Consider the following 24,055-nt stretch of genomic DNA (forward strand, 5'->3'; position numbering starts at 1 on the left):
GCCTTTTCCAGCATGATGGAGCACCTTGCCATAAGGCAAAGGTGATAACTAAGTGGCTCGGGGAACAAAAAATCGAAATTTTGGCTCCATGGCCAGGAAACTCCCCAGACTTTAATCCCATTGAGAACTTGTGGTCAATCCTCAAGAGGCGGGTGGACAAACAAAAACCCACAAATTCTGACAAACTCCAAGCATTGATTATGCAAGAATGGGCTGCCACCAGTCAGGATGTGGCCCAGAAGATAATTGACAGCATGCCAGGGCGGATTGCAGAGGTTTTGAAAAAGATGGGTCAACACTGCAAATATTGACTCTTTGCATAAACTTAATGTAATTGTCAATAAAAGCCTTTGACACTTATGGAATGTTTGTAATTATACTTCAGTATACCATAGTAACATCTGAGAAAAATATCTAAAAACACTGAAGCAGAAAACTTTGTGAAGACCATTACCTGTGTCATTCTCAAAACTTTTGACCACGACTGTATAGGGACGACTTACCAATGGGTGTCTCCTCTAGGTACGTCTTGGCATTGAGACTGGCACCGTGAGAAACCAACAGTTCTGCTACATGCATCTGAAACAATGGAGAGTATCTATGAGTATTTACATGGCTATCCGCAATCATGTTCAGAGAGTGTGTGTATGTGTTTGTGTTCGTTTGTATGCATCTGTGTGTCTGTGTTTGCCCTTTGCCTGAGCCCGTGTGTGCCCGTATATGTTTCTGTGCACCCCTTGTGTTTCTGTGCACCCCTTGTGTGTCCATGCTCCCCTGTGTGTGTTACCTCACCTGACCCCAGCAGGCTGCAGCGTGGAGCGGCTGCCATCCGTCAGTGTCTCTCTGGTCCATCCTGGCCCCTCCCTCCAGCAGCAGCTCTGCAGCCTGGACGTAGCCATTAGCTGCTGCAATGTGGAGCTGCATGGGGGACAGGAGAGAAGATAGATGGAATATAGTCAGTTTAGAGTGTTAGCTACTTCAACAAATATTTGTATTTGAAAAGATTCCCTACCTGCTATTTTGATATACAGTATCTAATGCCCTCTTGGGATCCTTTTGTGTCACTCTTTCTGTCCTTTCTCAAATATATTAACCATAGATTGACTGGAACCAAAGTTGGACGCTAACTCTGGTGCTAGGGCTGTAACGGTGACCGTATTACCGCCACACCGGCAGTCACGAGTCATGACGGCAGTCAAACTCCACATGACCGTTTAGTCATGGTAATTAGGCTTCTCCAAGCTCTGATGCTGCTGATGGTCATTAGTATCCTACCAAACTTGCTAACTGCCTGGTACTCAGCACTCTATTGTCCCTCTAATCACTCTGACATCAATGCAAATGTAATCGAAAATCTAATCAAACACTTCATGAGTAACCATGAGCTCATGTTGCGTAACATTTCTATAGGCTATGCAATTGCTTGAGAAAACAGAGTTTTAATGGCCTCTATTAAAAAGAGGAGGATCACATCAGCTTTCTATAGGCTAGGCCTACTATATATATTTATGAACTTTCCGAATATTAAGCACGTTGCTTCGCTTTACAACAGGAGTTGTACCTGGCTGGCATGAAAATGAACCATTGGAAAAGCGTCCTCCATTCACTGTTTACAGTGCATTCTAAACGTATTCAGACCCCTTGACTTTTTCCACATTTAGTTACGTTACAGCCTTATTCTAAAAAGTGTTAAAGTGAAAACAGGTTTTTAGAAATGTTTGCATAAGTATTCAGATCCTTTGTTATGAGACTCAAAATTGAGCTCAGGTAAGTCCTGTTTCCATTGATCATCCTTGAGATGTTTCTATAACTTGATTGGAGTCCACCTGTGGTAAATTCAATTGATTGGACATTATTTGGAAAGGAACACACGTGTCTATATACAGTGCATTTTGTTGAAGCACCTTTGGCAGCGATCACAGCCTCAAGTCTTCTTGGGTATGACGCTACAAGCTTGGCACACCTGTATTTGTGGAGTTTCTCCCATTTTCTCTGCAGATCCTCTCAAGCTCTGTCAGGTTGGATGGGAGCGTCGCTGCACAGCTATTTTCAGGTCTCTCCAGAGATGCTAGATCGGGTTCAAGTCCGGGCTCTGGCTGGGCCACTCAAGGACATTCAGAGACTTGTCCCGAAGCCACTCCTGTGTTGTCTTGGCTGTGTGCTTACCGGCCCCCCGTGTAGCTCAGTTGGTAGAGCATGACGTTTGCAACGCCAGGGTTGTGGGTTCGATTCCCACGGGGGGCCAGTATGAAAATGTATGCACTCACTAACTGTAAGTCGCTCTGGATAAGAGCGTCTGCTAAATGACTAAAATGTAAAATGTCGTGGTCCTGTTGGAAGGTGAACCTTCGACCCAGTCTGAGGTCCTGAGCGGTCTGGAGCAGGTTTTTATCAAGGATCTCTCAGGACTTTGCTCCGTTAATCTTTCCCTCATTCCTGACTACTCTCCCAGTCCCTACCACTGAAAAACATCCCCACAGCATTATGCTGCCACCACCATGCTTCACCGTAGGGATGGTGCCAGGTTTCCTCCAGACGTGATGCTTAGGATTCAGGCCAAAGAGTTCAATCTTTGTTTAATCAGAGCAGAGAATCTTGTTTCTTATGGTCTGAAAATCCTTTAGGTGCATTTTGGCAAACTCCAAATAGGCTGCCATGTGCCTTTTACTGAGGAGTGGCTTCCGTCTGGCCACTCTACCATAAAGGCCTGATTGGTGGAGTGCTGCAGAGATGGTTGTCCTTCTGGAAGGTTCTCCCATCTCCACAGAGGAACTCTGGAGCTCTGTCATAGTGACCATCGGGTTCCTGGTCACCTCCGCTTAGATTGGCCGGGCGGCCAGCTCTAGGAAGAGTCTTTGTGGTTCCAAACTTCTTCCATTTAAGAATGATGGAGGCCACTGTGCTCTTGGGGACCTTCAATGCTGCAAAAAAAATTGGTACCCTTCCCCAGATCTGTGCCTCGACACAATCCTGTCTCGGAGCTCTACGGACAATTCATTCGACCTCATGGCTTGGTTTTTGCTCTGACATACACTGTCAACTGTGGGACCTTATATAGACAGGTGTGTGCCTTTCCAAATAATGTCCAATAAATTGATTTATCACAGGTGGACTCCAGTCAAGTTGTAGAAACATCTCAAGGATGATCAATGGAAACAGGATGCACCTGAGCTCAATTTCGAGTCTCATAGCAAAGGGTCTGAATACTTATGTAAATAAGGTATTTCTGTTTGTTATTTTTCATAACTGTGCAAAAATTTCAAAAAAACTGTTTCCGCTTTGTCATTAAGGGGTTGTGTGTCGATTGATGAGGGGAAAAAATAATTTAATCCATTTAAGAATAAGGCTGTAACGTAACAAAATGTGGAAAAAGTAAAGGGGTCTGAATACTTTCCGAATGCACTGTATTATTTAGTATATGTAAAGACATTAAATTAAGAATGGTCTGATGGGTGACAATATTAGCCTATCACTTGTGAATAATGTATTATCACTTGTGAATGATGCCCAGCTTGTGCAGTAAGGCATGAAACAGCGCATACCTTTTTTTTTTGTTGACTTTTCACACACACCTCATGTATCCTAGCCCATAGGCCTATATGTTTTGATAAGGTTTGTATGGCCAAATAACTTCTTAAAATTAAGCACATTCATGCTTTTTACAACCGGTGTAGAGCCTAACTGGCATACATCGGCTGCGCGGGGATTTCACGTTGGGGGAGATCATTTTCACCATAAAAATGCACCTTTATAATAAAGCATTACATGCATAATCACATTTGCCGTCACTTTCGAGAACAGTGTTTTCCTGTTAATTGATTGCATTTTGGAACATTTGTGCCGTGTGCACATTGCTTCGCTTATAATGTGAAAAAATTGCCTAATAGTTTATCAACATTTTAAGCTAAACGTTCAGCATCACTGCTTCTTAAACTTGTTTTGATGCAAGTGGTTGTATTAATATCGCATCCCACAACTGTCCCAGAGTATGTTTGGAATATTTATTTAATGCACAGATGGATAAGTTGACCAATTGAATAGGTCCATTTTTGTACTATGGGGGATAGTAGACTGACATAAGCTAGTGCTTTTGCTGTTGGCCTACTTATCTCGTTGGCTGACGAAAAGTAGGCTAAATGTGGACAGTTCTAACATCTAACAATATGTGCCTTGGAGTTTGATAAGAGGGACACGAGCAGTTGCGTCCCCGATGTGTTGGTCTTCATTCACTTGTAGCCTACTTCTTAGCTGAAATGCCTGTGAGAAGGAACCGATCGCGTGACGGGCATTGGCTACATCTGAGAGAGCCATGTGAGTGAGAGGTGCTTCGGAGCACGGCAGCCGGGAGAAGGGAATTATAATTAGCCTATTATATTCAGCCCAAGGGCACAACGGCCACTTTGGCCGCAAAAGGCATCGATTTTTTAGGGTGCATTACGGCTACACAAGGGGGATGCCGCCAGGAAATTCGAGGCCTGGTGAGAATATTATCAAGTGCTTGTCAAATCGTGAACGAGAGACTGATGAAGTCTGTGCAGCTTGCGACTTTTTTCAAATCACCATTAGAGTCCCATCATGCAGCCTTAGAATTAAACATCTAAACATATAGCCTAACGTTTGTATCACAACTAAAGTTGCATAAATAACTCTAAATTAAACATATAGGAGGACCAGTTTCTTTGTCAAACAATCAACACAGAATAGCCGCATGTGCGCACTTCCTTTGAAATCGTTTGGAAAAAATATACTTTCTATTTTATTAAGCTATGTTCAATTGTAATCTTCATACTATAAAATAAAATAAACATTTTCTAAACAAATCTTGTCTGCTAAATGAACTAGTGTAGCCCACAGCCATATGACATAGCCATATCAGGGCCTAACATAAGGACAACTCAGAGTATGTTATTCTGTTATTCTGAAATAGACTACATTTTCTTCATATCATGTTTCTTTAGACCTGTCTAAAATAAATAATGGATTTATTGTGATGGTGTAGGCTATATTAAAATGATTTATTATACTTTTTTAAATGTAGATGTTCCAAAGGTCTGCATCAGTGGCTTGGAGGCTATGCGTGGAAGTCAGGAGATGTTAAACGTGTTTATGCTAATTAACGGTCAATTACCGTGAGTCCGTGTGTTATTTGCTTGACAATCACCGGCTGACAAAATTTCATAACCGCCACAGCCCTATCTGGTGCTAAACGTATGTTGATTTATTTTAACTTAAACCTTGAGTAAACTCATCTTCTCATCTTTATTGCCCTTGTCTCAGGGCCAAGAGAAAAGCCTTACCGGAATCTGAATCAGAACAAGATGAAGTTGTCTCCTGAATAAATATTTAATAATAAAATAAATGAGTTACAGTAAAATAATGTGATTAATATATTTAAAACAGCTCAATTCTTGCAGTCCTGGATGGAATGACGGACTGCCTTGTTAAATGACTGGTTCAGTTCAGCTGAGGAATGAGGATGGAGAATGAGCCTTAAAGTAACTGTCCAGTGTTTCTAGATTTCTATTAAATATGACCTATATATTAATTACAAAATTAGTGAAATAGTTTTCCTTAAAAAAAAAAGAAGGTAAATACAGTGGGGAGAACAAGTATTTGATACACTGCCGATTTTGCATGTTTTCCTACTTACAAAGCATGTAGAGGTCTGTAATTTTTATCATAGGTACACTTCAACTGTGAGAGACGGAATCTAAAACAAAAATCCAGAAATTCACATTGTATGATTTTTAAGTAATTAATTTGCATTTTATTGCATGACATAAGTATTTGATACATCAGAAAAGCAGAACTTAATATTTGGTAAAGAAACCTTTGTTTGCAATTACAGAGATCATACGTTTCCTGTAGGTCTTGACCAGGTTTGCACACACTGCAGCAGGGATTTTGGCCCACTCCTCCATACAGACCTTCTCCAGATCCTTCAGGTTTCGGGGGCTGTCGCTGGGCAATACGGACTTTCAGCTCCCCTCCAAATATTTTCTATTGGGTTCAGGTCTGGAGACTGGCTAGGCCACTCCAGGACCTTGAGATGCTTCTTATGGAGCCACTCCTTAGTTGCCCTGGCTGTGTGTTTCGGGTCGTTGTCATGCTGGAAGACCCAGCCACGACCCATCTTCAATGCTCTTACTGAGGGAAGGAGGTTGATGGCCAAGATCTCGCGATACATGGCCCCATCCATCCTCCCCTCAATACGGTGCAGTCGTCCTGTCCCCTTTGCAGAAAAGCATCCCCAAAGAATGATGTTTCCACCTCCATGCTTCACGGTTGGGATGGTGTTCTTGGGGTTGTACTCATCCTTCTTCTTCCTCCAAACACGGCGAGTGGAGTTTAGACAAAAAAGCTCTATTTTTGTCTCATCAGACCACATGACCTTCTCCCATTCCTCCTCTGGATCATCCAGATGGTCATTGGCAAACTTCAGATGGGCCTGGACATGCGCTGGCTTGAGCAGGGGGACCTTGCGTGCGCTGCAGGATTTTAATCCATGACGGCGTAGTGTGTTACTAATGGTTTTCTTTGAGACTGTGGTCCCAGCTCTCTTCAGGTCATTGACCAGGTCCTGCCGTGTAGTTCTGGGCTGATCCCTCACCTTCCTCATGATCATTGATGCCCCACGAGGTGAGATCTTGCATGGAGCCCCAGACCAAGGGGGATTGACCGTCATCTTGAACTTCTTCAATTTTCTAATAATTGCGCCAACAGTTGTTGCCTTCTCACCAAGCTGCTTGCCTATTGTCCTGTAGCCCATCCCAGCCTTGTGCAGGTCTACAATTTTATCCCTTCCCTGATGTCCTTACACAGCTCTCTGGTCTTGGCCTGGTAGAGCACGGCGCTTGTAACGCCAAGGTAGTGGGTTCGATCCCCGGGACCACCCATACACAAAAATGTATGCACGCATGACTGTAAGTCGCTTTGGATAAAAGCGTCTGCTAAATGGCATATTATTATTATTATTATTGGCCATTGTGGAGAGGTTTGAGTCTGTTTGATTGAGTGTGTGGACAGGTGTCTTTTATACAGGTAACGAGTTCAAACAGGTGCAGTTAATACAGGTAATGAGTGGAGAACAGGAGGGCTTCTTAAAGAAAAACTAACAGGTCTGTGAGAGCCGGAATTCTTACTGGTTGGTAGGTGATCAAATACTTATGTCATGCAATAAAATGCAAATTAATTACTTAAAAATCATACAATGTGATTTTCTGGATTTTTGTTTTAGATTCCGTCTCTCACAGTTGAAGTGTACCTATGATAAAAATTACAGACCTCTACATGTTTGTAAGTAGGAAAACCTGCAAAATTGGCAGTGTATCAAATACTTGTTCTCCCCACTGTACGTATGTTAAAAAGCAGATTTTCTGCGTTGGAATGGTGTGGCCGTACCCCAACAACAGAATGGTGTGAGCGTGTACCAGTAATTAAAAATATTAATGCGAATAGACCGCTGATTGGCCACCTCATTCTCCTAAGGAGGTTGACATCATCCTCTATGAGGAAATAGCAATCTTTTTTTAAAATGTTTGAGTTGGGGTTTTTAAAGTGTTCTTTCTCCAATTTATGCTTTAGCCACAAATACGAGTATAGGATGAGTCAATAACATTATTTGGGTATGAGTTAACAGAATATGAACATTTAAAAATGAGATTTTCACTAGTCAGCCAAAAGGATCATCCCTTGTCCTCGCCTGGCCTCTCTCACCTGCCTGTAGTAAGTCACTGGGATGTCTCTGAGTTTTACATATTTATCTTTCGCTCTCCCTCTCTGTGTGTCTCCCTCTCTTTGTGTGTGAGTGGTGTGTGTGTGTGTGTGTGTGTGTGTGTGTGTGTGTGTGTGTGTGTGTGTGTGTGAGTGTGTGTGTGTATGTGTGTGCACGCATGCGTTTGAAAGGTTGACCTTTCCCAGTAAACTAAATGCATAAATACTAGTCCATGTTATGTGGCCATTGATTGGTTATATGACCTTTTCCTCGTATACCATTATTCAACCATTTCCTTTCAGCTCACATAATACAGCATTATAATGAATCCCTGTTAAACTGTATTGGAAGACTAGCACAAATGTATCTTGATACCAGTTGAATGTTTTCTCTGTGTTGCTCTACTTTGATTGTTATCATCATAAATCAAACACAGATTAACAGACAGCATAAAGCTGGATGACAAGCTTCTCAATCACGGCATTACTGAAGATTACCAAAGTTATTTTGGGATAGTTTCATGTAATGTCCCTTCCCCATTTTTTATCCAATTGTGTTTGTTTTCGATTGAGACAAATCCTTTCATGCAGTGTTTTTATATCATGAACCTTAATCACACCTAGCGTGTGATCCTCGCAGTAGACTAGGCACTGACATGAAACACTCCTTTACTACCTATACTACATTCTCATTGCCACAGCAACTCATACGGAGCACACAAAAAGTACACAAAAAGTACACAAAAAGCACACAAAAAGCACAGACCCCACTGAACATTATTTATACAGTACCAGTCAAAAGTTTGGACACACCTACTCATTCAAGGGTTTTTCTTTAATAATAATAAAAAAAACTATTTTCTACATTGTAGAATAATAGTGAAGACATCAAAACTATGAAATAACACATATGGAATCATGTAGTAACCAAAAAAGTGTTAAACAAATCAGGTGAAGCTGGTTGAGAGAATGCCAAGAGTGTGCAAAGCTGTCAAAGGCAAAGGGTGGCTATTTTGAAGAATCTAAAATCTAAATTATATTTTGATTTAACACTTTTTGGGTTACTACATGATTCCATGTGTTATTTCATAGTTTTGATGTCTTCACTATTATTTTACAATGTAGAAAATAGTAAAAAATAAAGAAAAACCCTTGAATGAGTAGCTGTGTCCAAACTTTTGACTGGTATATACAGTGGGGAAAAAAAGTATTTAGTCAGCCACCAATTGTGCAAGTTCTCCCACTTAAAAAGATGAGAGAGGCCTGTAATTTTCATCATAGGTACACGTCAACTATGACAGACAAAATGAGGAAAAAAAATCCAGAAAATCACATTGTAGGATTTTTTATGAATTTATTTGCAAATTATGGTGGAAAATAAGTATTTGGTCACCTACAAACAAGCAAGATTTCTGGCTCTCACAGACCTGTAACTTCTTCTTTAAGAGGCTCCTCTGTCCTCCACTCGTTACCTGTATTAATGGCACCTGTTTGAACTTGTTATCAGTATAAAAGACACCTGTCCACAACCTCAAACAGTCACACTCCAAACTCCACTATGGCCAAGACCAAAGAGCTGTCAAAAGACACCAGAAACTAAATTGTAGACCTGCACCAGGCTGGGAAGACTGAATCTGCAATAGGTAAGCAGCTTGGTTTGAAGAAATCAACTGTGGGAGCAATTATTAGGAAATGGAAGACATACAAGACCACTGATAATCTCCCTCGATCTGGGGCTCCACGCAAGATCTCACCCTGTGGGGTCAAAATGATCACAAGAACGGTGAGCAAAAATCCCAGAACAACACGGGGGGACCTAGTGAATGACCTGCAGAGAGCTGGGACCAAAGTAACAAAGCCTACCATCAGTAACACACTATGCCGCCAGGGACTCAAATCCTGCAGTGACAGACGTGTCCCCCTGCTTAAGCCAGTACATGTCCAGGCCCGTCTGAAGTTTGCTAGAGTGCATTTGGATGATCCAGAAGAGGATTGGGAGAATGTCATATGGTCAGATGAAACCAAAATATAACTTTTTGGTAAAAACTCAACTCGTTGTGTTTGGAGGACAAATAATGCTGAGTTGCATCCAAAGAACACCATACCTACTGTGAAGCATGGGGGGTGGAAACATCATGCTTTGGGGCTGTTTTTCTGCAAAGGGACCAGGACGACTGATCCGTGTAAAGGAAAGAATGAATGGGGCCATGTATCGTGAGATTTTGAGTGAAAACCTCCTTCCATCAGCAAGGGCATTGAAGATGAAATGTGGCTGGGTCTTTCAGCATGACAATGATCCCAAACACACTGCCCGGGCAACGAAGGAGTGGCTTCGTAAGAAGCATTTCAAGGTCCTGGAGTGGCCTAGCCAGTCTCCAGATCTCAACCCCATAGAAAATCTTTGGAGGGAGTTGAAAGTCTGTGTTGCCCAGCGACAGCCCCAAAACATCACTGCTCTAGAGGAGATCTGCATGGAGGAATGGGCCAAAATACCAGCAACAGTGTGTGAAAACCTTGTGAAGACTTACAGAAAATGTTTGACCTGTGTCATTGCCAACAAAGGGTATATAACAAAGTATTGAGAAACTTTTGTTATTGACCAAATACTTATTTTCCACCATAATTTGCAAATAAATTCATTAAAAATCCTACAATGTGATTTTCTGGAATTTTTTTTCTCATTTTGTCTGTCATAGTTGACGTGTACCTATGATGAAAATTACAGGCCTCTCTCATCTTTTTAAGTGGGAGAACTTGCACAATTGGTGGCTGACTAAATACTTTTTTTCCCCACTGTATATAGTGGGGTCCGGAATTATTGGATCCTTTGATAAAGATGAGCAAAAAAGGCTGTATAAAATAAATACAAATAATGAGCTATATTTGACTTTTTTTTTTTTTACATAGGATAAAAGTAGAGACTCAGAGCTAGAAAATGGTATATCATACACTACAGTTGAGGAACAATGGGAAAGTAATTCTGTTTTGAAAGTTCATAAACATGTAACCTCACTTTTGAGAAAATGGCCTTTGAATGTTTTGGTACACCTACAGGAGAGGTCTTCTTTGTCTACACCTATTCAGCATGGTTCACACCCTCTTAAGCCTTAGCCCCACCCATCTCTTTAAGGATTCACATGTGAGGCCATGTACTAAACAACCAGAGATTTCAAGACTAAAGGCTGGTTTATACTACGGGTGTGTTCGTAAATTTAAATCTGGAGTGCCAGAGTGTGCTCAGAGTGCGCTCTGGGTGTTCAAAAACTCAGAGCGTTGTCAGATTGTCCATTCGTAAATTCAGAGCGTTTCGCTCTCGGAGCGTTCAGCGTGCACACTGGACGCTCTGGCCGAGGAGTAGGATTGATCTGAGCGTTCTGACCTAACAACAGCAGTCAAGCACCCAAGCTAACTGGACAACGTTGGCTAGCTTGCTAGCTACTTCCAGACACAAATGAGAGAACAGCTCACTCTGACCATTTTAATCGCTCTAGCAGAGCTGGTTAGGCTGTTTTTATGTTATCCAGAGCGTTGTTGACTGCAACTGTGCTGCTGGCAACCTTTTAAATATGCTTTTTTGACATCGTTTAATGAGTCTGGAAACTGAGATGGCCATTGCAAAATGTTGATTTTGTGGTCAATTAACCATTTCTTTGTGGATTTTGATGTGTGCTTGGGCTTATTGTTTTCCTGGAAGATCCACTTGCAGCCAAGTTTCAGCCTCCTGGCAGAGGCAACCAGGTTTTTGGCTAAAATGTCCTGGTACTTGGTAAAGTTCATGATGCCGTTGACCTTAACAAGGGCCCCAGGACCAGTTTAAGCAAAATAACCCCATAACCAATGTTCCCCGGGACTGCCGCAAAGAACAAAAGCCTGCCTAGTTTTCCACTTTAGTTGTCAACGTTTCCCAACATTTACCTCTACTGTGTGAATTGTGATCGAATCAAAGCAATATTAGCCACTTTCAATGCAACATACCGAAACAAAACAAACTATGCAAGAGATTTTCTTGTAGGCAGAGCACATTGGAGTAGGATTCGATTGCATTGACAGGCACGACTCAGGCCCATACTCTACACAGATCGGTGCGCCATAACCAATCAGAGCTGCAGTATCCCTATATGCAAATAGACCATTGCCATATATGGATCTGTGCCATTCACTTTGAACTGGACTGTATTTACAGCATGAGTGGTCGCGAGTAGATGCGCTTGTTTTGAGATCAAAGCAAGAGCTGCATGTAGCGAGGTGTGTATATTTGTTCATATTCTTTGCTAGTAAGTGAGTTATTAGCCCAGTTATAGTTTATTTCTAGTCAGCAATGGGGGACTGGTTGCTTCCTACAAGAGCACAAAACGTGTGCATTTCTAGCTATCTTTGAAAAGCAAGTCAGGTAAAGAGCTTTTTTTCTGTCTTAAAGGGGCAGTGTTGTATTTTGAGACAGGTTTGAATAAGCTAAGTAGCCAGTAGGCAGAGGGTAGCATAATTTGTCTGAATCTCTGTAATAATGGTATGGGAATAATAATGGAAAGTGGTTTCTGGCATCAAACAACAACATTTTCAGTCACCTCCTTTAATGTCAATCCCTACATGTTTTTTTTTCAAAAGTCTCATGGAATGTAGGTCTACATTGAACACCACACATTGGCTGCTACTGTAGGCTGAATGATAGAACAGCTATTTCCATGTTAATGTTATGGGATGCATTTTCTCATAAAAAAAAAATGGTAGGCCACTCTGATAGGCCTACATTATGATCAAATAGCCACAGTAGCCTACTTGGCCACTGTTATAAATGTAACTTAAATTGGGTACCGCCTCAGTGTTCAAGTTGAACAGAATTTTCACACCGTTCAGCAGACCTGAGATTTGCTCAGTGCCAAAATAAATTAGAGGGAACATTGCCCATAACATCAAAGATCCACCACCATATTTTACAGTAGGGATGAGGTATTTTCTACATATGCATTGTTCTTTCGAAGGCCAAACCCACCTCTGGTGTGAGTGGCCAAAGACTTCTATTTTCGTGTCATATGACCATAGCACCGATTCCAATCCAAGTGCCAATGCCGTTTAGCAAACGCCAGGCGGGGCTATGGTCAGATTAATCTTCCAGCAAGACAATAACCCAAAGCACACATCCAAATCCACAAAGAAATGGTTAATTGACCACAAAATCAACATTTTGCAATGGCCATCTCAGTCGCCAGACTTGAACCCCATTGAAAACCTGTGACTTGAATTGAAGAGGGCAGTCCATAAGCGCAGACGAAGGATATAAACGATCTGGAAAGATTCTGTATGGAGGACTGTTCTAAGATCCCTCCCAATGTGTTCTCCAATCTCATAAAACATTTTAGAAATAGGCTCAGTGTCGTTATCCTCGGAAAGGGAGGGTGCTGGAGTATTGAAAACAGGGGATCCAATCATTTGGACCCCTATCTTTTATTTGTATTTGTATTACTTGTTAAACAAAATCTCTTTCTCTAAGCAATTGCATTCGTATGAAATAATATAATAGTAAAAAAAGCTCAGTATTTGTATTATTTCTTTTATAGTATTTTTGCTCATCTTTATCAAGGGATCCAATATTTCCAGAGCCCACTGTATATATCATCTCACCAGAGTAGCTCCTTGTGAGTCGTGGTGGTTGACGTCCTCTCCCTCAGTCAGCAGCTCCTGGATATCTCCCATCATTCTCCTCTCTACAGACGCCCGGGTCTCGTTGATCATCTCCTGGGTGATGCCTGTCAACCAAAAACAGATAAGAAGTGATATAAGTCAGACAGACAGACAGATGACACCCCGTTCACACTATCGTGTCGACCTGAACCGCACTGTCCTCACTCTGTTTTTGTTGTGTTTTTTTTCATATCTCCCTTTCCAGCATGGTTCCACCAACTGCAGTATATATGGTGGATGCGTAACCAGGCCAGTACAGTGCATTCGGAAAGTATTCAGACCCCTTGACTTTTTCCACATTTTGTGACATTACAACCTTATTATAACATGGATTAAATACACATTTTTCCTCATCAATCTACACACAATATCCCATAATAACAAAGTGAGAACATGTTTTGATTTATTTGTGCAAATTTATAACAAATAAAAAACAGAAATACCTTATTTACATAAGTGTTAAGACCCTTTGCTATGAGACTCGAAATTGAGCTCAAGTGCATCCTGTTTCCATTGATCATCCTTGAGATGTTTCTACAACTTGATTGGAGTCCACGTGGTAAATTCAATTGATAGGCCATGATTTGAAAGGCACACACCTGTCTATATAAGATCCCATAGTTGACAGTGCATGTCAGAGCAAAAACCAAGCCATAAGGAAGGAAGGAATTGTCCGTAGAGCTCCGAGACAGGATTGTGTTAAGGCACAGCTCTGGGGAAGGGTACCAAAACATCCCCAAGAACACAGTGGCCTCCATCATTCTTAAATGGAAGAAGTTTGGAACCACAAGGCCACCCGATACCATCCCTACGGTAAAGCATGGTGGTGGCACTATCATGCTGTGGGGATGTTTTTCAGCGGCAGGGACTGGGAGACTAGTCAGGATCGAGGTGAAAGATGAACGGAGCAAAGTACAGAGAGATTCTTGATGAAAACCTGCTCCAGAGCGCTCAGGACCTCAGACTGGGGCGAAGGTTCACCTTCCAACAGGACAACAACCCTAAGCACACAGCCAAGACAACGCAGGAGTGGCTTCGGGACAAGTCTCTGAATGTCCTTGAGTGGCCCAGCCAGAGCCCGGATTTGAACCCGATCGAACATCTCTGGAGAGACCTGAAAATAGCTGTGCAGCGATGCTCCCCATCCAACCTGACAGAGCGTGAGAGGATCTGCAGAGAATAACGGGAGAAACTCCCCAAATACAGGTGTTCCAAGCTTGTAGCGTCATACCCAAGAAGACTCGAGGCTGTAATCGCTGCCAAAGGTGCTTCAACAAAATACTGAGTAAAGGGTCTGAATGTGATATTATTATTTGTAATACATTTGCCAAAAAAATTACAAACCTGTTTTGCTTTGCCATTATGGGGGAATTGTGTATAGATTGATGAGGGAAAAAACCCCAATTCAATCCATTTTAGAATAAGGCTGTAACGTAAAAAAAAAGTAAAGGGGTCTGAATACTTTCCGAATGCACTGTATATGAATAAGTATGAATAGTGTGTACTATTTATCTCCTCCAAGATACATAAGCATAAGGGGCAACCAACCAACCAAAGATTCTCACGTCATATTCCAAGACCAAAAGCACTGACTCAGGACAGCTTCCTGACTCCTGTCTCTGTTCTACTCTACTTCCTTCTTGTTTTGACTGCAACAGTGCCTGTCTGTCTGGCTGGAAGACTTTGTGAAGATCACTGGCAGAGAAGATGCTGGCAACACTAGTAGGAGAGTAATTAGCAACATTGACTGATTCCCTTTGATCAAATGATTAGTCATTCAGATCACCTTCCTACTACACTATCTCCAGGCTCCACTGGGTTTCTCTGTGTTTCTCTATGTGTTCCGTTCTGTTGTGAGCCCACATTGCCACTATCCCTCCACTCGGATTCTCTATGCTCAGTTGTGTTGTCATCCCCCACACCCCTGGCTGACATAATACATCTGTTTATAGGATCTGGCTCCTTGAAAGCTGGAACCTGTGAATGCTGTGGGCTCTCTGAGGCTCAGGGCTGACTATTGCTCTAACTCAGTGCTGCGGACAAAGAGGAGGAAGGGGTGGAACATTCAAAAAGTTATCCTTTTAAAAACTATACTAAATATACTGAACAAAAATATGACCGCAACATGTAAAGTGTTGGTCCCATGTTTCATGAGCTGAAATAAATAAACTGAAATTTTCCATACGCACAAAATGCTTATTTCTCTCACATTTTGTGCACAAATTTGTTTACATCCCTGTTAGTGAGCATTACTCCTTTGCCAAGATAATCCATCCACCTGACAGGTGTGGCATATCAAGAAGCTGATTAAACAGCATGATCATTACACAGGTGCACCTTGTGCTGGGGACAATAAAAGGCCACTCTAAAATGTGCAGTTTTGTCACACAACACAATGACACAGATGTCTCAAGTTTTGAGGGAGTGTGCAATTGGCATGCTGACTGCAGGAATGTCCACCAGAGCTGTTGCCAGAGAATTTAATGTTAATTTCTCTACCATAAACCACCTCCAATGTCATTTTAGAAAATCTGGTAGTATGTCCAACTGGCCTCACAACCGCAGACCACGTGTAACCACATCAGCCCAGAACCTCCACGTCGGGCTTCTTTACCTGCGGAATGAAACTGTGGGTTTGCACAACCAAATAATTTCTGCACAAACTGTCAGAAACCATCTCAGGGAAGCTCATCTGTGTGCTCGTCGTCCACACCAGGGTATTGACCTGACTGCAGTTCGGCATCGTAGCTGACTTCAGTTGGCAAATGCTCACCTTCGATGGCAAATGGCACGCTGGAGAAGAGTGCTCTTCGCGGATGAACCCCGGTTTCAACTGTTGTGTGGGCGAGCGGTTTGCTGATGTCAACATTGTGAACAGAGTGCCCCATGGTGGCGGTGGGTTATGGTATGGGCAGGCATAAGCTACTGACAATGAACACAATTGCATTTTATCGATGGCAATTTGAATGCACAGCGATACCGTGACGAGATCCCGAGGCCCATTGTTGTGCCATTCATCTACCGCCATCACCTCATGTTTCAGCTGCATCACCTGGCACAAGAGGGTGCCATACTGTATGGCCGCTCTGACTCAACTTTGCTATTTTGTGACTCTATTTTAACGAAATGTAACCGCTATTATTTCTTACAACCGACAAGAACTCAGATCAACAGTTACTTACCCCAATTCCGGCTTCTACTTCGACTCATCTGCTCTTTCTGTAATTCCAACCCATTTTTCGGTCTACCCAAGAGGAAACGCCGGAGTTCCAGAGGCAAGAGAGGGGAGATTCTGGTGAGATTAAGGCAAAGGGAAAACCGGCCACCTCTTCCCTCCATTCTACTGGCTAATGTACAGTCACTAGATAATAAGATAGATGACCTCCGATCGCGGATTTGCTACCAACAGGACTCTCGGAACTGCAATAATCTTTGCTTTTCAGAAACATGGCTCTCGGATAAGATACCCCCACACGGCTATCCAACTTGATGGATTCTCCATTCACAGGGCGGACAGCGCAGTGGGGTCGGGGAAATAGAGGGGGGGTTGCCTCTTCATCAACCCCAACTGGTGTGCTAATTCCAGCGCGGTTGAAGTGTCGACCCACTTTTCACCTGTCTTGGAATACCTGATGGTCAAATGCCAACCCTTCTACCTCCCGAGGGAGTTTTTAGCTGTTATCGTGACTGCTGTATACATTCTACCTATGGACAATAAAAATAACAAGCTGGCACTTAACAAACTGTACAAGGCTATAAACAAGCAGGAAACCCTACACCCAAAGGCTGCCTTTCTGGTTGCCGGCGATTTTAATTTGGCGTCACTAAGAAATGTGATGCCCAACTTCCATCAACACGTCTCCAACGTCACTAGGGGCGATAAAGTCCTAGACCACTGCTATTCTATCCACAAGCAAGCATACAAGGCCCTCCATCGTCCGCCATTCGGCAAATCAGATCATGACTCCGTACTCTTGCTTCCTGTTTACAAGCAAAAGCTAAAACAGGAAGTACCCACAATTCGCTCTGTTGAGAAATGGTCACCAGAATCAGAGGTTATGCTACAGGACTGCTTTGCTAGCGCTGGAATATGTTTTGAGACTCCACCAATAACATCGAGGAGCTAACCACCTCCGTCACTGGCTTCATTAGAAAATGCATTGGCGACGTTGTACCCACGGTGAAGGTTCGCTGCTTCCCCAATCAAAAGCCCTGGATTAACACAGAGGTTGGAGCTAAACTAAAGAGCAGGGCTACCACACACATAGCTATCGTAGACAACCCTGATGTTACGGCCGAAGACAGGAATAAGTACAAGAAGTCCCGCTATGACCTCCGCAGAGTCATCAAACGAGCAAAAGGACAATATAGGAATAAGGTGGAATCATATTACACAGGCTCCGACATGTGGCAGGGGCTACAGTCCATTATGGATTACAAAGGAAGACCCAACAGTGATCTGTCCAACGATGCCTCTCTACCAGACGAACTCAATGCATTTTATGCACGCTTTGATAACAACAACATTGAGTTGGGTGTGAGGGCCGTCACAGACCCAGAGGACTGGGTGATCTCGCTCTCCGAGGCCGACGTGAGAAGGGCCTTTAATCAGGTCAACACCCACAAGGCCGCGGGGCCCGACAGTATTCCAGGGGGCGTTCTCAGAACATGCGCAGAACAGCTGACAGGCATTTTCACGGTCATTTTCAACCTCTACTTGTCCCAGTCTGTAATCCCCACGTTTTAAAATGAACACAATCATTCCTGTTCCTAAGAACTCTAAGGCTTCATGCCACAATGTCTACTGCCCTGTAGCACTCACTTCTGTAATCATGAAGTGGTTTAAGAGGCTGGTTATGGCACACATTAACTCCGCCATCCTAGACCTACTCCAATTTGCATACCACCCCAACAGATCCATAGACGATGCAATCTCAATTGCTCTCCACACTGCCCTCACCCACCTACACAAGAGGAATATCTATGTGAGAATACTGTTCATTGACTACAGCTCAGCGTTCAACACTATTATCCCCTCCAAGCTCGTCACCAAGCTTAGGACTCTGGGTCTGAACACCTCCCTCTGCACCTGGATCCTGGACTTCCTGACGGGCGAACCCCAGGTGGTGAGGGTAGGCAACAACCTCTCCCTCAACGTTAGCAAGACCAAGGAGCTGATCGTGGACTACAGGAAATGGGGGGGAGCATACCCCATGTTTTTTTCTAGTAATACATTGTTATTGATTATTGCATTGTTGGGTTTTGAGTTTGCAAGAAAGGCATTTCACTGTACTTGTGCATGTGACATTAAAACTTGAAACTTGTTTCAGCATGATAATGCATGGCCCCATGTTGCAAGAATCTGTACACAATTCCTGGAAGCTGGAAATGTCCCATTTATTCCATGGCCTGCATACTCAGACATTGAGCATGTTTGGGATACTCTGGATCGACAGCGTGTTCCAGTTCCCGCCAATATCCAGCAACTTCGCACAGCCATTGAAGTGGAGTGGGACAACATTCCACAGGCCACAATCAACAGCCTGATCAACTCATTGCGAAGGAGATGTGTCGCGCTGCATAAGGCAAATTGTGGTCACACCAGATACTGACTGGTTTTCTGATCCAATCCCCTGCCTTTTTTTGAAGGTGTCTGTCATGTTAAATCCATAGATTAGGGCCTAATTAATTTATTTCAATTGACTGATTTCCTTATATGAACTGTATCTCAGTAAAATCTTTGAAATTGTTGCATGTTGCATTTATATTTTTGTTCAGTGAATATTCACCAAATACCTGATTAAAACATACTGTTTTGCAATGAAGGTCTACAGTAGTCTCAACAGCACCTTATAGGGCAGTCTTCCCAACCTTTTTTGAACCGTGACACACCTTGATAATAATAATAATAATATGCCATTTAGCAGACGCTTTTATCCAAAGCGACTTACAGTCATGCGTGCATACATTTTTGTGTATGGGTGGTCCCGGGGATCGAACCCACTACCTTGGCGTTACAAGCGCCGTGCTCTACCAGCTGAGCTACAGAGGATGAAAAAAAATCTGTGGCATACCAGAAATGTCCCTATTAATTTATTTTGTGATAATGACCTCCATCTCATCTGATCCATACTGCAAATCATCTACTTTTCTGTGACAAAGGTTTTTTATAGATTTAATAGGATTTATTTTAACTCGTTTCATAGTTCCTAATGTATTTACATTCAGTAATCTTGCTCTGATTTGTTATCCTAACGGTCCCAGAGATAAAATGTAGCAATGCAAATAGTCCTGGTAGCCATGATTAGCTGTTCAGGAGTCTTATGGCTTTGGGGTAGAAGCTGTTAAGATGCACTGAAGCCTAGGCCCTGAACCGCTCAACCCCTGTCCTGCATTGAAGCCTATCCCCTGAACCGCTCAACCCCTGTCCTGCACTGAAGCCTAGCCCCTGTACCGCTCAACCCCTGTCCTGCATTGAAGCCTATCCCCTGTACCGCTCAACCCCTGTCCTGCACTGAAGCCTAGCCCCTGTACCGCTCAACCCCTGTCCTGCACTGAAGCCTAGCCCCTGTACCGCTCAACCCCTGTCCTGCACTGAAGCCTAGCCCCTGAACCGCTCAACCCCTCTCCTGCACTGAAGCCTAGCCCCTGAACCGCTCAACCCCTGTCCTGCACTGAAGCCTAGCCCCTGTACCGCTCAACCCCTCTCCTGCACTGAAGCCTAGCCCCTGTACCGCTCAACCCCTGTCCTGCACTGAAGCCTAGCCCCTGAACCGCTCAACCCCTGTCCTGCACTGAAGCTTAGCCCCTGTACCGCTCAACCCCTGTCCTGCACTGAAGCCTAGCCCCTGTACCGCTCAACCCCTCTCCTGCACTGAAGCCTAGCCCCTGTACCGCTCAACCCCTCTCCTGCACTGAAGCCTAGCCCCTGTACCGCTCAACCCCTGTCCTGCACTGAAGCCTAGCCCCTGTACCGCTCAACCCCTCTCCTGCACTGAAGCCTAGCCCCTGTACCGCTCAACCCCTCTCCTGCACTGAAGCCTAGCCCCTGTACCGCTCAACCCCTGTCCTGCACTGAAGCCTAGCCCCTGAACCGCTCAACCCCTGTCCTGCACTGAAGCCTAGCCCCTGTACCGCTCAACCCCTGTCCTGCACTGAAGCCTAGCCCCTGAACCGCTCAACCCCTGTCCTGCACTGAAGCTTAGCCCCTGTACCGCTCAACCCCTGTCCTGCACTGAAGCCTAGGCCCTGAACCGCTCAACCCCTGTCCTGCACTGAAGCCTAGCCCCTGAACCGCTCAACCCCTGTCCTGCACTGAAGCCTAGCCCCTGAACCGCTCAACCCCTGTCCTGCACTGAAGCTTAGCCCCTGAACCGCTCAACCCCTGTCCTGCACTGAAGCCTCTGAACCGCTCAACCCCTGTCCTGCACTGAAGCCTCTGAACCGCTCAACCCCTGTCCTGCACTGAAGCCTAGCCCCTGTACCGCTCAACCCCTGTCCTGCACTGAAGCCTCTGAACCGCTCAACCCCTGTCCTGCACTGAAGCCTAGCCCCTGTACCGCTCAACCCCTGTCCTGCACTGAAGCCTAGCCCCTGTACCGCTCAACCCCTGTCCTGCACTGAAGCCTAGCCCCTGTACCGCTCAACCCCTGTCCTGCACTGAAGCCTAGCCCCTGAACCGCTCAACCCCTGTCCTGCACTGAAGCTTAGCCCCTGAACCGCTCAACCCCTGTCCTGCACTGAAGCCTCTGAACCGCTCAACCCCTGTCCTGCACTGAAGCCTCTGAACCGCTCAACCCCTGTCCTGCACTGAAGCCTAGCCCCTGTACCGCTCAACCCCTGTCCTGCACTGAAGCCTCTGAACCGCTCAACCCCTGTCCTGCACTGAAGCCTAGCCCCTGTACCGCTCAACCCCTGTCCTGCACTGAAGCCTAGCCCCTGTACCGCTCAACCCCTGTCCTGCACTGAAGCCTAGCCCCTGTACCGCTCAACCCCTGTCCTGCACTGAAGCCTAGCCCCTGTACCGCTCAACCCCTGTCCTGCACTGAAGCCTAGCCCCTGTACCGCTCAACCCCTGTCCTGCACTGAAGCCTAGCCCCTGTACCGCTCAACCCCTGTCCTGCACTGAAGTCAAGCCTCTGAAAACCTCAACTCATGCCTGATACCCTCATTCAATCACTGCTGTGATCCCTTCCCAACACTGTGTAAGTAGCCCTCTCATTCCAATGATATTTTACTATAAATGCCTTTATTAAATGTTTTAGGTAAAAATAAATGACAATCTCTGAAACATGCTTTGTCGTCTCCGTGTGGTCTGCGCCTATTCCGTGGGTCTCCCATCCTCCTATTTTCTTCAGGTCACCAGCCTCCACTGCTCTACCGTTCAGCTATTATATTGATGATATCAGAGAACTGGGACTGCAGGTGCTACAGTGAGAGCCGACAGACTTATATTAAAACAGTATTTTTTATTAGCTCACCTCGATTGGCCATGGCGGTCTCGATGATGTCCAGGGTGGGGTCATCTTCACACAGGTCATAGGGCATGTTGCCGTCAGAGTTCACAGCTAACAGGTCTGCTCCACTGGGAAGGTGGAAAACCGACAAGAGATATGTGTGACTCAATTGGTTAGAGCATAGCGATAGCAATGCCAATGTCATGGGTTTAATCCTCTCAGTGATCAAAACATAGTAAAAATGTATGCTCTCACTGTACTGTAATCGTCTTGGGTCAAATAAAATACAGATCTGACATGAATAAATACAAGACATATAGATGGAAAGCTGCAGTGTTATATGTAGTGTGACTAAGCCACTGTCTTACTGTTGTATGAGGACCTTGACCAGTCCTGCATGTCCACAGGTGGCAGCAGCATGTAGCGGGGTCCAAAGTTCATTGTCCTGGGCGTTTACACTGGCGCCACGATTCAACAGGATCTTTACCATCTCCTCATAGTTATCAATACAGCACTGGAGGGGGAGTGGGGGAGTGAGAGAGAGAGAGAGAGAGAGAGAGAGAGAGAGAGAGAGAGAGAGAGAGAGAGAGAGAGAGAGAGAGAGAGAGAGAGAGAGAGAGAGAGAGAGAGAGAGAGAGAGAGAGAGAGAGAGAGAGAGAGAGAGAGAGAGAGAGAGAGAGAGAGAGAGAGAGAGAGAGAGAAGATGGAATATTAGCTTCATTTAGTGCCACAAACTAAATGCATTCATGTAACAAGACCCTTTAGAATCTATAGGAGACAGTTGCTCTTAATCTCTAATGTATTTTATTGAACATTATAATTCCACTGAGACTTGTTAAGAATACATTAAGCATCACAAAGATGTGACTCTTTGACATCTCCACTGCTGTGTGGGTTGTGTGTGTTCTTAACAGCAGGAAGTGGGCTAAAACTAAAACATTTAAAAAAGAGAAAGAAATTCCAGGGTGTGGAAAACAGCAGTTTTCTCCATCAGAAATAATTGGAGCTCTACCCTTTAGCTCAGTGCGGATGTTGCCTGTAATCCATGGCTTCTGGTTGGGGTATGTACGTACGGTCACTGTGGGGACGACGTCATCGATGCACTTATTGATGAAGCCAGTGACTGATGTGGTATCCAATGCTATCGGAAGAATCCTGGAACATATTCCAGTCTGTGCTAGCAAAACAGTCTTGTAGTTTAGCATCTGCGTCATCTGACCACTTCCTTATTAACCGAGTCACTGGTGCTTCATGCTTTAGTTTTTGCTCATAAGCAGGAATCAGGAGGATAGAGTTATGGTCAGATTTGCCAAATGGAGGGCGAGGGAGAGCTTTGTACGTGTGTCTGTGTGAGGAGTAAAGACTTGCATTTCAAAGATAATAGAACAAAAATGTATATTATACTTTTACCAGTTTTCTCCATCAGAAATAATTGGAGCTAACTAATGCTCAGTGGTGGTAAAAGTATTCAATTGTCATACTTGAGTAAAAGTAAAGATACCTTAATAGAAAATTACTCAAGTAAAAGTGAGTCACCCCTAGTCAAATACTACTTGAGTAAAAGTCTAATAGTATCTGGTATTAAATATACTTCAGCACAGTGGTGGAAAAAGTATCAGTTGTCATCCTTGAGTAAAAGTAAAAAGTAAAAGTAAATGCTATACAGTGGGGAGAACAAGTATTTGATACACTGCCGATTTTGCAGGTTTTCCTACTTACAAAGCATGTAGAGGTCTGTAATATTTATCATAGGTACACTTCAACTGTGAGAGACGGAATCTAAAACAAAAATCCAGAAAATCACATCGTATGATTTTTAAGTAATTCATTTGCATTTTATTGCATGACATAAGTATTTGATACATCAGAAAAGCAGAACTTAATATTTGGTACAGAAACCTTTGTTTGCATTTACAGAGATCATACATTTCCTGTAGGTCTTGACCAGGTTTGCACTCACTGCAGTAGGGATTTTGGCCTACTCCTCCATACATACCTTCTCCAGATCCTTCAGGTTTCGGGGCTGTTGCTAGGCAATACGGACTTTCAGCTCCCTCAAAATATTTTCTATTGGGTTCAGGTCTGGAGACTGGCTAGGCCACTCCAGGACCTTGAGATGCTTCTTACGGAGCCACTCCTTAGTTGCCCTGGCTGTGTGTTTCAGGTCGTTGTCATGCTGGAAGATCCAGCCACGACCCATCTTCAAT

At 43.9% G+C, this 24,055-nt stretch overlaps 1 protein-coding gene across 1 annotated transcript in view; it reads right to left on the reverse strand.

Annotated features, from left to right (window-relative positions):
- The window catches only part of LOC121578699 (protein phosphatase 1 regulatory inhibitor subunit 16B-like), a 118,862-nt gene that overhangs the window by 3,441 nt on the left and 91,366 nt on the right, over nucleotides 1-24,055 (reverse strand). The window contains exons 4-8 of the mRNA XM_041893089.2: nucleotides 22,217-22,362; nucleotides 21,873-21,976; nucleotides 13,333-13,457; nucleotides 793-918; nucleotides 504-579 (exon numbers count right to left, since the gene is read on the reverse strand). Of these exons, the coding sequence (XP_041749023.2) occupies nucleotides 504-579; nucleotides 793-918; nucleotides 13,333-13,457; nucleotides 21,873-21,976; nucleotides 22,217-22,362 (577 nt within the window). The remainder of the gene's footprint in view (nucleotides 1-503; nucleotides 580-792; nucleotides 919-13,332; nucleotides 13,458-21,872; nucleotides 21,977-22,216; nucleotides 22,363-24,055) is intronic.

The sequence above is a fragment of the Coregonus clupeaformis genome, chromosome 12 (genome assembly GCF_020615455.1).
Source record: "Coregonus clupeaformis isolate EN_2021a chromosome 12, ASM2061545v1, whole genome shotgun sequence".
Taxonomy (NCBI): domain Eukaryota; kingdom Metazoa; phylum Chordata; class Actinopteri; order Salmoniformes; family Salmonidae; genus Coregonus; species Coregonus clupeaformis.